The sequence below is a fragment of the Rhinolophus hipposideros genome, assembly GCF_964194185.1.
Source record: "Rhinolophus hipposideros genome assembly, chromosome: 2".
NCBI lineage: Eukaryota > Metazoa > Chordata > Mammalia > Chiroptera > Rhinolophidae > Rhinolophus > Rhinolophus hipposideros.
In genome coordinates, this window is record NC_138048.1 from 109,847,045 (window position 1) to 109,860,615 (window position 13,571).

At 62.1% G+C, this 13,571-nt stretch overlaps 1 protein-coding gene across 1 annotated transcript; it reads right to left on the bottom strand.

Annotated features, from left to right (window-relative positions):
• Positions 1 to 2,427: 2,427 nt before the first annotated feature.
• Positions 2,428 to 13,100, bottom strand: POFUT2 (protein O-fucosyltransferase 2). The gene is made up of 9 exons (XM_081070532.1): positions 12,909 to 13,100; positions 12,084 to 12,334; positions 9,674 to 9,818; positions 9,005 to 9,115; positions 7,066 to 7,132; positions 5,672 to 5,797; positions 4,600 to 4,780; positions 4,273 to 4,396; positions 2,428 to 3,699 (listed from the first exon to the last, which is right to left on the bottom strand). The coding sequence occupies exons 1-9, from the start codon at positions 13,037 to 13,039 to the stop codon at positions 3,546 to 3,548; spliced, it is 1,290 nt and encodes a 429-aa protein (XP_080926658.1). The 5' UTR covers positions 13,040 to 13,100; the 3' UTR covers positions 2,428 to 3,545.
• Between the last annotated feature and the right edge of the window lie 471 nt (positions 13,101 to 13,571).

A 13,571-nucleotide genomic window follows, 5' to 3' on the forward strand; every position in this document is an offset into this window, starting at 1 on the left:
GGGGCCCTGGGCCAGTCCTGTCCTCCCTGTGGGCCCTCGTCCTCCTCCTTTTGGGTGGCCGGCCTCTGCGTGCCACCCTCGTGCTCATGGCCAGCACTCAGGGTCCAGATGTGGTTCCCACTGTCCTGCCGAGGACCAGGGAGGACAGTGACAAGCCAGAGCACACCGGGCTGCCCACGTGGTAGCGAGTGGGGGCTCACGGCTGCCCATTTGGGGGGGGTGGAGGCACCAAGAATGTCCTGGGCTCCCGCCTGGGTGACACAGTGCTCTGCATCCTGAGGCCTGGAGCACTGCCACGGTCACCCCAGCCGGAAGGTTATCTCCAGGTCAAATCCAGTGAGCCCGAACCTTCACTGTGTTTTCAGGGAGGGACACGGGATGGTCACCTGGCTCAGGACATGAGTCCCAGGTCATGCTGGTCAGCACGCAGCAGCTCTGGGATTACAGCCACGGCCACAGGGGAGGACATGGGGTTGGGGGCTCTGGCGCCCAGCGACGAGGGCACCGGATGTGCTGGGTGGTGCCTCAGGGGAGACAGAGCCCCAGCGCAGGCTGGCCCCAGTGTCGGAGGGAGGGGAGCCATGCCTGTCCCCTCCAGTACTGCTGCTCTGGGGTTCTGTGCCCAGGAAGCTTCTGGTTCTCCAGGCTGGGGCCGGGGGCGATGCCAGCTGGACCCCCAGGCCCTCAGCAGCCTCTTCAAGTGACCTCCCTGCCCCATCACCCCTCGAAACCTCAATGGTTCCCTGTACCCCGGGGCTGCTAAGTGGGTTTGATGTGGGGACAGAGCCAGGAGTGCAGTTTCCAGGCTCTCGGCCTCACGTGGAAAGGTGTTGGCTCAGGTAGTAAATGGCCATCAACTGTGACTGGATGGCCATCAGCTGTGGCTAGTTGGCCGTCAGCTGTAACCAGAGAGCCACTGGCCACTAATATAACTGCCGTGGCTACGCTAGCAGAAAATGGGGGCTAGCAAGAAGATGGTGGCTGAGCCTGCAAGCGCAGATTGCAGTTAGCAAGTGAGGTTGGTTGGCTCACAGAGAGAAGTGGACGGCAGGTTGTGGATAGTGTGGCTCCTGCCTCCTGTGTCTCCAGCCCAGCTGCCAGCGAGAATATAGTGGTGTGACTCCCCTGTCTATGGCTCCGTGGATGTTCCTTTTTGACCTCACCGTGTCCTGCGTTCTTATGTGGGGAGCAGGACCAGAGACCCTGCATGACACCCTGCATGACAATGGGCTGGTGGAAACTGCCGTCTGCAGCTTTTCCTTCTGCCCAGTGCTTAAAAAAACATGCAGACTCATTTAAAACCACACACACACAGACACACATGCTGGGTGGGTGTGGGAGTGGGAGCTGATGCTCCCTGCTGGAGGGAGGAAGGGGCTGATACTGACGGAAGGCCTGGGGCTGAGGGGCCGTCTGGGGCTGCAGCTCCACGGGCCTGAACCCCAGGGAGCACGCAGGGCGGGCCCTGCGGTCACAGCAGTGAGTCCCAGCACTGGGGCGAGGCCCCCACGAGCGAGCAGACTGAGCCCAGACCCGGGCCTGACCTCCCTCAGCAGGTGCGCCCACGTCGCGTCCAGCGGTACCCTGCCCTGGAGGGCCGGCCGTGACCTCCCTTCAAGGTCCTTCTGGCTGGAGGTCAGGACAGTGAGGTTTGCCCACGCCCCACAGTCCTTCGTCCTTGGCTGTCCTGCACGGAGGACCCCCAAACACCTCAATAGCGGGGGGTGCAGACAGACCAGCGACAGGAGCCAGCAGCTGAGTCATCACCAACAGAGCCGCTCCCTTCACTGCAGCCCCAGGAAACGTCACCTGCTGACTCTCTGGGGGCCTCCGAGCCTGAGCCGGGCAGACTGGTCATCAGAGAATCATCCTTCCGCCCCGCCCCATCCTCCACGCAAGAATGGGGACAAGGACGCCACTCACAGGTACCACCACCACCACGGGCAGTCCTCGCCCCAGGTGGTCCCCCTGGGGTCCCTCCCGGGTTCGGCCAGGGCCCCTGAAGGGCCACCTCACCCCAGCAAAGCGGCCAGCTGGTCAGCAGGACTTGTTGCGGGCGACTCCTAACCATTGGCTGGCATGCTGGGCCCCACACTGCGCGGTCACGGCCTGGCCTCTTGGGGGACTCGGGGCTGGGCTCCCAAGCTCCCCACATTCCCCGCGCCCCCACCCCTTCCCAGCAGGACACACACAGCTCAGGGCCATGCTGCCTGCTGGGCCTGAGGCTGGCAGTTCTCACAGCTGCTGCTCCGACCTTCCGATGGCGGGACAGTGGGACTTCGGCCGCCTCAGCTCTGGCCCACGGCACCCAGCACATCCCCACGTGCGGGCGAGCCTGCACGCCCACCTCGCACACTTCCCTCATCGCTCTGCAGGGCTCTCGGCCAACAGAAAATTCAAGAGTAAGACGAGGCACCACTTCCAACATCCTGCTTTCTAGAAAATTCACTTTATTAATACTATCTGCGCGTACAAACGGAAATAGAATAAATATCTCGTTACTTCACTCTGCACAGCTGACAGCATGGGACACCAGCACACTCACGTCGAGTCTGCAAGCTCGGGAGGACACAGAGAAGACCCCCAGGCTCTGGGCTGCGGCCTCGCGTGGCCAGGCACAGCCGGAGGGCCCCGTGGCCACACTCACCACCCGCGGCTGGACACCGCGTGTCCCTGTAAAGTCAGGGTCCCTGTCAGAGGAGACAGGGCCCGTGGCCGCACTGCACAGCTGACAGGTGGCCCTGGTGGCCCCTTGGTGGAGGCAGTGCTGAAGGCCTAGAGGGATCCTAGAGATACAGGGCCGAGGTGCCCCTGCTGCGAGGGGAGCACACGGGCGCTTCTCAGACAAGCAATCAGCACGATCACAGACAGAGGCAGCCAGCCGGACACAGACGTGACGATGGACGGCAGCTTCCGCAGCCGCGGGGGGTTTCCGTGTGAGCAAGAGAAGTCACTGAAGATCTGCCGTGGAACTTTCTGGCACTCGGTTAAGGGGAGGAGAGAGAGAACGGCTTCACAGGCCCCGAAGGCCTCGACCGGCTCTGCGAGACCGCAGGCCCCGTGCCCTCCAACTCACACCAAGTCTCAGTCAGGACAGAGGCCACCACGGAGTCACGACGGCCGCACCAGGCTCCAACCACACCATGTCCCAAGGCACAGCCAGCTCTGCGAGGGGAGCCGTTCGCAGGCCACACCTGCCCGTGATACACGCACCAGGGGAAACAACCACGGGCCCTGCTGGCGGGTCACACACAGGGTCACATCCCAACAGGAGACACAAGCAGGGGCCCCAGGAAGCGGCAGCTTTTTCACAGGTGGCAGGCAGCTGGCAGAGACACAGAGCGGACGCAACTCCAGACACAACGGGGCCCCCGCCGTGGCTCACGTGGCCGTGAGCTGTGCCCACATGTGGCCTATGGGCCTGACACCCGAGAAGTGACAGTCTGACTGCCCAGCCACGGGCCGGGAGCAGGGGCGACCCCACGGTGACACGTTATCAGTCCATTGCATGTAAAACGGGTCCAGGCAGTGGCCCACGGGCCTGCTCAGTACGCGATCCTCCAGTGTGTGGGCTGCTCGCACACTGTCTCCTGGTCCCCACAAAACCGGTTGTACGTCGTGCTGGGGTCCAGGCCCAGGATCTCTCTCTCCTCGTGAATCCGGAAAGAAAATGTGGACACAGACGTGCCGATGAAGAACCTGCAAAGCGACACCAGAAGTCACACGAGTTGCTCGCGCCCACACACCTCTGGGCCCGGCTCCCAGCGGCTGGCACCACCGCCGAGTGGCCTGGGCAGGCAGCACGGATCAGAAACCGGGAGAGCGCCAACAGGGCAGGGGGGCCCCCAGCTGCGAGTCTCAGGAGACAGACAGGTTCTGCGTGGGGGCAGACTCCAGACGTCGGGAAGAAATGGCCTGCAGCCCCCTCCAGATGGCGGTCTTGCAATAAATGCAACAGAATCTGTCCCCAAGGACGTCCGCCAGAGCTGGGTCTACCTAAGGCAGGCAGCAGAGCCAAGCTCACAACCTCCACGGAACCCAGGGGCCCAGAGCACAGCTGCCAGGCTCTCACTCCAAGGCCCAGGGTGCCCGGCGGGGGCACAGGCTGTCAGCCGACCCGCCTCCATCCCCGCGGGCTGAGCCCGCCCCTCACCCCGCAGGCAGCCCCTGGGGCCGTCCCCGCAGCTCCCAGCACACAGACCCTTGTGCAAGGGCAGATGTATACGTCTACGTCGAGCCGTTAAAACCAAACGCGCGCCCCGCCCAGAGCACCTGGCGTGCGAGCAGACCCACTGATCGATGATAGCCACGCCGCCATCCTTGTAGAGCTCCAGCTCTTCCCACGTGGGCTCAAACCTCACCATCTCGGGTAACAGCCTCTTGAGCTCCTCATACTCTGCAAAGCAAAAGGAGAGGCCGTCCAAATGGGAGGTGCAGGCGCCAACAGACAGGCGTGTGCCTAACGGGTGACGTGCGTGCCCTGTGCCATGCCAGCTCTTCATTCCTCCCGCACCCAGCTCCGCGGGGTCCCCACGTCCGGGTCTGCCCAGAAGCCCAGCAGGAGGGAAGGGACACACAGCAGCCCAAGGGGCGGCCGACCTGTCCTGACGGCGTCGGTGGCCACGAACACCTTGCCCAGCCCGTGGGTCTCCATGAGGCTGCGGATCTTCTCCACAGCTCCACCCAGACTGGGCACGTCCTCACGGTGTCCCCAGATGAAATCCTTCCTTCTCAGGTGAACGCCGAGGTACGGGCCCCCCAGCGAGGAGCCCAGCTTGACCTGGCAAAGCAGGACCACACACACTGACATGGACCTTCGAGCTGGGTCAGCGCCCAGGCCCAGAACAGCAGCAGGACGGGGGACGCAGAGCGGATGAGCGTGCCACACGCAGCGTCCAGCACCGGGGACGCTCAGGGGACAGGATGTGTTTCTAGGGCTGCGGAGCAGTTAAATACCACACTCTTCAATCTGAGTGCAATAAAAAACACCAAAGAAACACTAGGAAAAAACACAAGTGGGATAAAAGACAAAACCCTGCTATTTCATATTGTATCTTCCCAGTAACGACCGCCCAAACACCTAATCGTCTTGGCTGGAACGATGCCATTCCACCGGCCAACAGTCTAGTGAAAGAACAGGGAGGCTGGTGCTCTCTACGGAACAGTTTGCTGGTAAAATCCACACTACAAGGAGACCCTTAGAACCACATGGCGCTGGAAATGCGTAAAGACAATGCCAATTTGAAAAAGCAGTGTGTATTTGTTGAAATTAAACTACAGGAAAACCTTTCCTTGCAGAAAAGATTTTTAAAAAGGATGACGCTAGGCCAAACGTGACGGGGAGAGCTCGTGAGTCGCCTTTTCTTTCTCCAGTGCTCGTGTAGCATGAGGAAAAACACACGGACGTGACTCTCTCGCTTTCTGCTCTGGCATCTGTTACTGGGCTTTACTCTAAGAGCAGCCAGACCTCTGCGCTGCCCGACCTGCAGTATTTCTCCGTGAACCAAAGGGAAAGCTGAATGGAGCGATTCCCCAGGAGCCGCCTCCACGGTAATCATGGTAACACTGACTGTGTAAGGGAGGTGACACCTTCCGTAAATTCATTATTCGGTTCAGTATTATGCAACTGAAGAGACCATTTCCTGTGCTCTGATCAGAAAGTGGACTCTACCTTCATCTTGGTCCAGTCCTCCTGGAAGGGGATCCTGTCGGCCTCGTCGGTGGAGTTAAGGTATCTGCTTCTGAACTCGTCACCCACAGCCCGCAGCTGCTTGGCAAACACCATGCTCCTCCGAGTCTGGGCAGAGACAGGCTGCTGAGCGCCCTGCACCCCGCGCTCTGCACCAAGCCCCTGGGGACCAGCCGCCTCCCAGTCCAGCCAGGGAATCTGATGGAAATGCCCAGGACGACAAGCGGGCTCTCGGGAGGGCGGTTACTTTTAAAGCAGTTACTTTACCATTAAGAAGCATACAGATCACAGAACACAGACTGCAGTTTCCTGAACGCAAAATACTGTGTTTTCCTTTTTAAAAAATTAGCCCATGAAACCATTTGTGGCTCAGTCAACACACCTTGGAGCCGTGAGGACGACAAAAATCAAGCCAACTATGTGGTGGAAACCATGCTGCCGCGGGGCAGCCGGGGGACAGGGCGCCCGCATGCAGAGGGGTCTGGGAACCAGTCTGCAGGCGGGGCCTCTGGGCGGCAGCCGGGGGAGGGCGCAGGCCCGGGCGGGACAGGCACACAAATCCAACTGTGAGCACAGAAACAGCTGCTTTGGGGGTGGGCCCAGTGCGAGTCAATTCCAGCAGGAATTTACCTAAAAAGGTCTATTTCTCTTCAGCAGCAAATAACGCACCTTCTAAGCGTGTTTCTCTCCACAGACTAAGACCTGGGTGAGGCTGGGAGTCGAGTGGGGCTGGGCTGATCTGAAGGGGCACGTGCCCCCGCCCCCCAGGGTCCCTTGTCCCCATCCTTGCAGAGGCTGTGCTCCCCTCGTCCACAGAGCCCCCTGCAGGCCGGGCCCCCAGCTCACAGCCGTAGGACACATTTCATGCTTTGGTCCCACCAGCAAGGACCGCGCCTCTTTTCCCAACCAGACGCCAGGCGCACCCGCCACCACCCACACCAGGGCGTCAGCGGCATGCCATAGCCGGGAAGCCGTTTTCCAGGGCTGTGCCACCGCTCCCTCTGATGACGTGGCAGCAGGTCACCCAGAGCCAGCTCCCCATCAAGGCGGAGGTGGAGCCCAACAGGAAGGGGTCGGGGCAGGAAATGCCCCACCTATCTTTCCAAGCTGGGGTGAAACGAGCAGGAAGAGCCCTAAATCCAGCCACTGGAAGCGGCAGCGGGAAAAGACTGCCCGATGCAGGGACAGCCGAGGCCGGGGCTGGCGGGCACCGAGGTGCCCTGCGTGCGGTGGGCAGAAATCTCCGCGGTGCCCACGCCCGCTCAGCCCTTGCGGTCTCAGCCAGCGAGGCTGAAAACAAGAGTTCTCGACGGCCTCACGCTTTCACACGCGAAACAAACTACGGAAGTGGCTCGGGAGGCGCCGGTGACACTCACGTCCCAGTACTCCTTCCCTCCGTAGTGGTCGTGCAGGAGGTTCTCGGCTCTGTCCAGCATCACCGACCTGCGCACAGCATGGAAGAGAGGCTCCCTTTAGAAATGGCGCCAGCCCCTCGCTGCGGAAGACGTCAGAGTGGGGGGCCCTGGGCCAGGGAGCCACAGGATGACCTGGTAGGGTCAGCAGCGTGCACGGGGGCAAGTTACTGCCCAGCCTGGGAGGCAGCGGCCTGGCCCCACACACATTCGGAGGCTTCTGGGCTCCCCGTGTGCTGCCTTTCCCTTAGCCATGGTGCCTTCCGATGGACAGAAACCCGAAATCCTAATGTAACTGAATGCTGATCTTTTCTCTTTTGGTTCGTGCTTTCCACGCCTGGTTTAAGAACTCTCCCCACCCGTGGTCTTGAGGCTTTTCTCTCTTCAAAGCTTCGGGGTTTTGCGTCCACACCAGCTTTCTCCTCCTGGAGCGGAGTCTGCTGTGTGGTGGGGTGAGCCCCTCCCTGTCTCTGGCTGCTGCCCCCCCCACCGCTCGCAGGGGCCTTGCTCCTGACCCGAGGCTGCTTCCAGGCACGAGTCCTCCTCTGGGCTCAGCTCCATTATGATCCATAAATGAGACCCAGGGAAAGTGACCGGCGAGCTTACACATCCCACAGGCCCACACTTCAGGCCGATCTGCTTCTGAAACCCAAAGGTGTCTCGTGAGGACGCTGCCCTGGGCACCAGTAAAGCCAGAGCTCAACAACTGGGGCCTCGGCTTCTCCGCGAGTGCCAATCTGATTCCTTGAGCAGAGGTGGACTAGCCTCTGACGCACCCACGTGCATCTGTTTCCAAAGGCCCAGCATGCCCCACGCTGGTCCTAACACGGAAAAAACGGGCTAAGGGGACGGGGGGGGGGGGCATGCCCAGAGCCCTGGCACCAGGGGCAGTGCCGTGACCCTGCCCGTCATCTGCAGACACTCACGCGGGCCTTCGAGACGCACAGTAGGCGGCACTGGGCTCCCGGGAGTCCCAGGGGCATGAGCGGGGCGGTCGGAAGCCTGCCCTGTGCACCTCCTTCAAACTCGGAGGGGGCCTGAGGGTCGCTAGCAGAAGGGGCTCCTATTTCAGGGTCCCCATGGCCCCAAGCACCTCCACCTACAGAAGAACTAAGAACATGGCTGCCTGGCTGCCAAGCCGGTGTCGCCCTCCTGTCAATGTCACAAACCAAGCCATTCCACTGTCCCTTCCCGCTGAGCCCTCGGTGCCACCTAGTGGCGAGGGAGGGAAACTGCGTCCCAAGACGGGGCTGGGACTTCCCGGGGGGGGCTGGGAGCAGCCGCGCTCCTCTGACCCTCCAGGGTCAGGCTTTAGGGGTTCATGGGAACACCTCATTTCCGAAGTGACCCTGACGGAAAGTGTGTGCTCATCCCCTGTGGAGCCCTCACCATGGAGCCAGCTGTCAGTCATTTTAAACACCCACTGGCCCTGCTCGTCCCACTCCTATCGTTGCCCTCACCTGCCTCAGCCCCACGACCCCACAGCCATGGGTGCACTTTGCCATTATCCAGGCAGGAATGAAGTAACTAAATGAGAAGGGTGCCCCCTTCCATTCAACCTACTTCCTTCATCCTCGTGCCTACCTCCCCCAGGCTCCCCGCACACCCACTGCACCCAGCTGGGCCCTGCTGGCCACCATCATCTCACACAGGGACCCTGGCGCAAACCGAGTTTGACAACGGTCACCAGCAGTGTGACCCCTGAGGACAGCAGGCTGCGCTGGTCAACCTGGGACCCCCTGGCCTCGCCCCAAGAACAATGCCAGGCCGCCTCGCTGTGGCGTGGCTGTGGGGCAGGGGACGAGGTCACACAGGCCCCCGCCAGGTGTTCCGACGCCAGCAGGACAGCGCACGTGCGCACACCGTGGCCCCAGGCTGGTCCCTGGGCCCTGCAGGCACCTACCGTGCCGACGTGTTCCTCAGAAGCACAGGTGCAATGACAGAAGCCGATCCCTGAACAGACAGACAGGAGACGTTCAGACCCCTCGTTTCTTCATATCCCCAAAACCATCCCCTGGAAAAGAAGAGCCAGAAAGCCCTGTTACTGCAGCTCGTTTCACTCGGGCAGTGAGGAGCACCCAGAGGCCTGTGCAGCCTGGCCCCGGATGAGCAGCTGGTCCTTAGTGAGACCTCCGGGCTGTGACTAAGGTACTGATAGTCCTGGGAGATTTTTAAAGCATCCATGCACTTCACTTCAGGGCCACTGAAGCGCTTCTGAGGAACAGACGGCACAGTGGTGGGGAGAGGGGCAGTCCGGAAGGAACCTGCTGGAACCGACACACGCTTGGGTGCCAGAGCCGTGATGGCGACGGTCCCTAAAACCACGCTCTTCCAAAGAGCTGTCCCTCGAGTCGTGAGAGCTGCTGAGGTGGCAGCCCTTCCACAGGAAGGCTCCTGACAGCAACTTACTACTGGGGTGACAAGAGCGCCGTCCCCAGGGCCTCAGCAACACAGTCACCATGTGGGGAGAGGTGAACGTGTCTCAGGTGTTTCACACGCCCGGACCCGGGACGAGGCCGCTGCTGGCAGCAGACCGCAGACCCAGCACGGCACAGGTGCCCCGCAGCCGCACCTGTAGTACTCGTGCTTGTCCTGTGAGTACAGTGGTGGGTCGATGCAGGACCGGTCGTCAACCTTCTCCTCCCAGGTGCCCTCTTTCCACCCTTCTGCGTAACCTTGCAGAACATAAACCTGGTCGATGAAGGGCCCGCCGGACTCTAGAAGAGACCAAGAATCGAGAGTGTTAACAGTACCCGAAGCGCATGGGTGGCACCTGTCAGACTGCCACAGACACAGAGAACTGTCACTTTATGTAATGCTACTTCCTCCCAAAAAAGACGAGAAAGCTTATGAAAATGGAGACAGGACAGAATAAATGGTATCAGGGCACAGGGTCCCTGTAGCAGGTGAGTGGGTCAGCCCGGGGGGTGGAGGAGCAGCTTGTCCAGGCCCTGGCTCGGCCATGGGCTCCCCACCCTGGGCTTGCCCTCTGTCCTCGCCTCTTCCTGCCTGCGCCCCACTTCCCTCCGACAGGGCTGGGCCTCCCGATGGCCATCCTTCTCCTGGGCAGGCCTCCATGGGGCCCCCACGGCATCAGCATGCTCCCAGCCAGGACTGTCCCTCCCGGGGTCCCAGGGCTGTGCCCGCCTTCACCGTCCCCTCTAGGGTTTGCTCTGGATCTGTGTGGCCATTCACACTTCCCCTCCCTGGGACACCTTCCCGGGCCATGGTCTCCCACCCCTCTAACACTCCACACCCCTTCCCACTTTTCTTTTGCTCCTTGGCATCCAGCACCTGGACACTGCACATTTCCATCACTTGCTTATATTCTTGCTTTCTGCTCCCACAGCCCACAGGAGCCCCAGAAGATCAGGGTCTGTGTCCCTCTCACCCAGCACTCCTGCCCACACCTACATGGCGGCCACGTCTGTGGGGGTCAAAGATTTGTCCAAAGATGGAATGAACGAGCCCAGTGACAAGAGAGCCACAGCAAGTGAAACTTGGTCTTTCCCACATTCGCTCTTGCACAGGCACTGACATCCGCACTAAGGATGGTACCTGATGCCATCCTCGAACGGTAGGGGACAGTAATGGGACACTTGAGAGGCTGGCCAGGTGCCCTGCTGCACACATCCCAGGATGGGCACCCATGTCTGTCCCCCTTTGTCGGGGAGGAAATAGCTGAGCAGTCAGCTGGTCAGACAGGTGGAGGCAAAGCCCATCTGCTGTCGCCCAAGGCGTTCCGTCCTCCCTGCCCCCAGCAGATACGGCTCCAGGGGTCAAGTCTGGACAGCAGCAGGAAGGACACCTGTCTCCCATCCCCACACACCCTAAGCACTATTTCAGGTGGCTAAGGCCCTGACCTGTCCCATGCCCACTTGTCAGGAATGTATGGCCCACCCCGCAGGGAGGAGCCATAACCAGGCTTCAGAAGGGCAGACAGCTTCCCAGAAGGCAGGCCGACTACACACCCAGCTACAAGCTCGTCTAGGGCCGGGCGCGTCTAGGATCAGGCGACAAAGAGTTCCCAGAATGCTTCGTACAGTCTCAGAGTTTGCCCGTAAGCCTGAATGAGATGTGAGAAGGTACACTCCTCTGCCATTCTAGGCCTGCAGCGTTCACAGGGCCGATTCTGACACCGAAACATTTCAGAGACAGGGACAAAGGTGCAGCAAAAAGAGAACTTGAAAAACAAAGTTGTGTAAGCCACCGTCCTCATTGGGAGCACAGGTCTGAGGGGCCCAGGCCCTTAGACTCAATCTACGTCACAGAGTATCTGCCACTTGGAGACAGGGACCCATCGACTGTTACAGAGTATCGGCCCCTGATAGACAGGACCCAACACTGGATGTCAGAGTATCCTCTGCTTAGACACAGGACCCATCAATCAGTGTTCCAGAGTGTGGGCCACTTAGAGACTGGGACCCACCATCAATAAGGGATACAGAGCCTCTGCCTCTTGGAGACTGGGACTCTTCTCAGGAAGCAGAAAAGAAGTTCCAGTGACTTTTTAAGTTTATGTCTCCTAAACAAAACAACGGTAAACTCTGCATGCCGTTCCTCTAAGAAAAGTCTTTAACTATTCACTCTTGAAAGAATTAGAAAGGGAAGGGTAAGCTGGACTAAATGACACAATGCATCATTACAAGTCCTCCCTGCGGTGACGTAGCACAAGGTCAGTGTCACACACGCCGTGTTTTCCTTCAGGTGAAAACGGCCTTTTCTACGCAGGAAGCCAGCGGTCTTGCTAGGACGGCCGGCCTCGTGGCAGCGGCTGTGTCGCGGCGGCTCTAACTGCACGTCCCGATGCACCAGGCTGCCACGGGTGCCAGAGGCAGGGGGCAGGGCCCTGACACTTGAGATCTACTTCCCTGGGGGGTTACACAGACCGACTGCGGGTCGTGTGGGAGTAGAAGCGGCGCCCCTCTGCAGACAAGGCTACCATCACAGCCAGGGACAGGCCGCCAGCCGACCCGCCTTACCCGCAATGAACTGCTCGTACTCGATGACCGGGATGTTTCTGTTGAGACTCGGAAGATCGAAAAAGTCGGCCCAGGGAATCCGGACCTGGTGGATGTCGGGGCTCTGCCAGTGGTAGAGGCGGCCCCAGGGCGGCAGCACGAGCACCCAGTCCTCAGTCTTCAGCAGCGTCTTCAGCAGGGAGGCAACGCGGATGTACACGTCCCTGCGCAGGTTGAAGCCCTCGGGGGGGTTGACGTCGTACAGCAGGTACCTGCCAGGGGACAGGGGGGCCCCGCGTCGGCCGGGCCACGAGCGGACGCGTCGGCACAGAGGCTTAGAACCGTTCTCATTTCCCTTCAGAACAACACCAACCCTGCTGTGCCGGTGCTCATTTCTAAGTGAAGAGTGAGTGTGTGTCTTCAACATAGAGAGACAGGAGTGACAGTGCGTCACTTTGGAAACAAACGTCCTTTCGGGGGCGCGGGCGCCGCCTTCCGCGTGCCGCGCCGGGTGTGCGTGTGGCGGGCGGGGGCGGGGGGGGCGCGGGGGCGGGGGCGGGGGGGGGCGGGGGGGGGGCGGGAACCGGCACGTGGCGCCCCGGGCCCCGGGCCCCGAGAACCGCCGCCCGAGCCCCCCAGGCGCGGGCCTCCCCCGCACAGCTCTCCGCACGCCTCCTCCGCAGCCCCAGCCGCCCGGGGCCCGTCCTGCCCCCGACGGCCAGCCCGACCCCGGCTGAGGCCGGCGCCCCCGCCCCCCCCGCGTCCCCGCCCCCCCCCGCGTCCCCGCCCCCCCCGCCCTCGGCCCCGCCGCCCCGCCTTCCCGCCGGCGCTCGGGCGCGCGTTTACCGCCTGCGGGACGCCGCCCCCGACAGGATGTCCGCCGCCGACTGGCCGGGCCAGAACTCCTCGCCCGAGGCCGAGGCCGACGGCCAGGACGCCGCCCCGAGCAGCAGACAGACGACGCCGAGCGCCGCCATGGCCCCGGGCGGCCACGCACTTCCGTCAACCGCGCCCCGCCCCGGAAGCGCCCTCCCGCTTGTCCCCACGGAGCGCGTCACCCGTAGCCACGGCAACGCCGCGGGCCCCGCCCCGCGCATGCGTCGTGCGTCTTCCCGAGCCCGCTGGTCTCCGGGGCGGGTTGCGCAGGGAAGCCTGGGGCCTGGGACGAGCCTGTGGGCGGGGCCGGGTGGGCGGGGTCTGGGCGGGGCCGGGCGGGCGGGCCCGGACCTGGGGGAGGGCGGGGCCGCGCGTAGGGAGCACGGAACCCCACGGCCCGAGGCTGGGAGCGCGGCCTCGGGTCGGTAGCTCCTCCCGGCCGGTGAGGCGGGAACGCGGCGGTGCCGGGCCTTGCTCCAGACCCGACGCCCGCATGGTGCCGACTCCCGCCTGCCTACTCCAGGCGTCGAGGGGCGCTCTGCGGCCCCCGCAATGGTGTCTTCCGGGAACACCCCCGGGGAAAGAGGCCCGGGAACGGGCGAGCCCCGCGGGCCGCCGGCGGCCCGGTCCGTC

Bases quoted from the DNA above. Each gene is read 5' to 3' on its own strand.
- POFUT2 (XM_081070532.1), bottom strand. From the start codon at position 13,039: ATGGCGGCGCTCGGCGTCGTCTGTCTGCTGCTCGGGGCGGCGTCCTGG. The intron at 9,819-12,083 runs GTAAGGCGGGTC...GGTCTCTTCTAG, and splicing joins GTACGAGCAGTTCATTGCGG to AGTCCGGCGGGCCCTTCATC. The intron at 3,700-4,272 runs GTGCTCTGGGCG...GTCGCTTTGCAG, and splicing joins TGGGTCTGCTCGCACGCCAG to GTTCTTCATCGGCACGTCTG.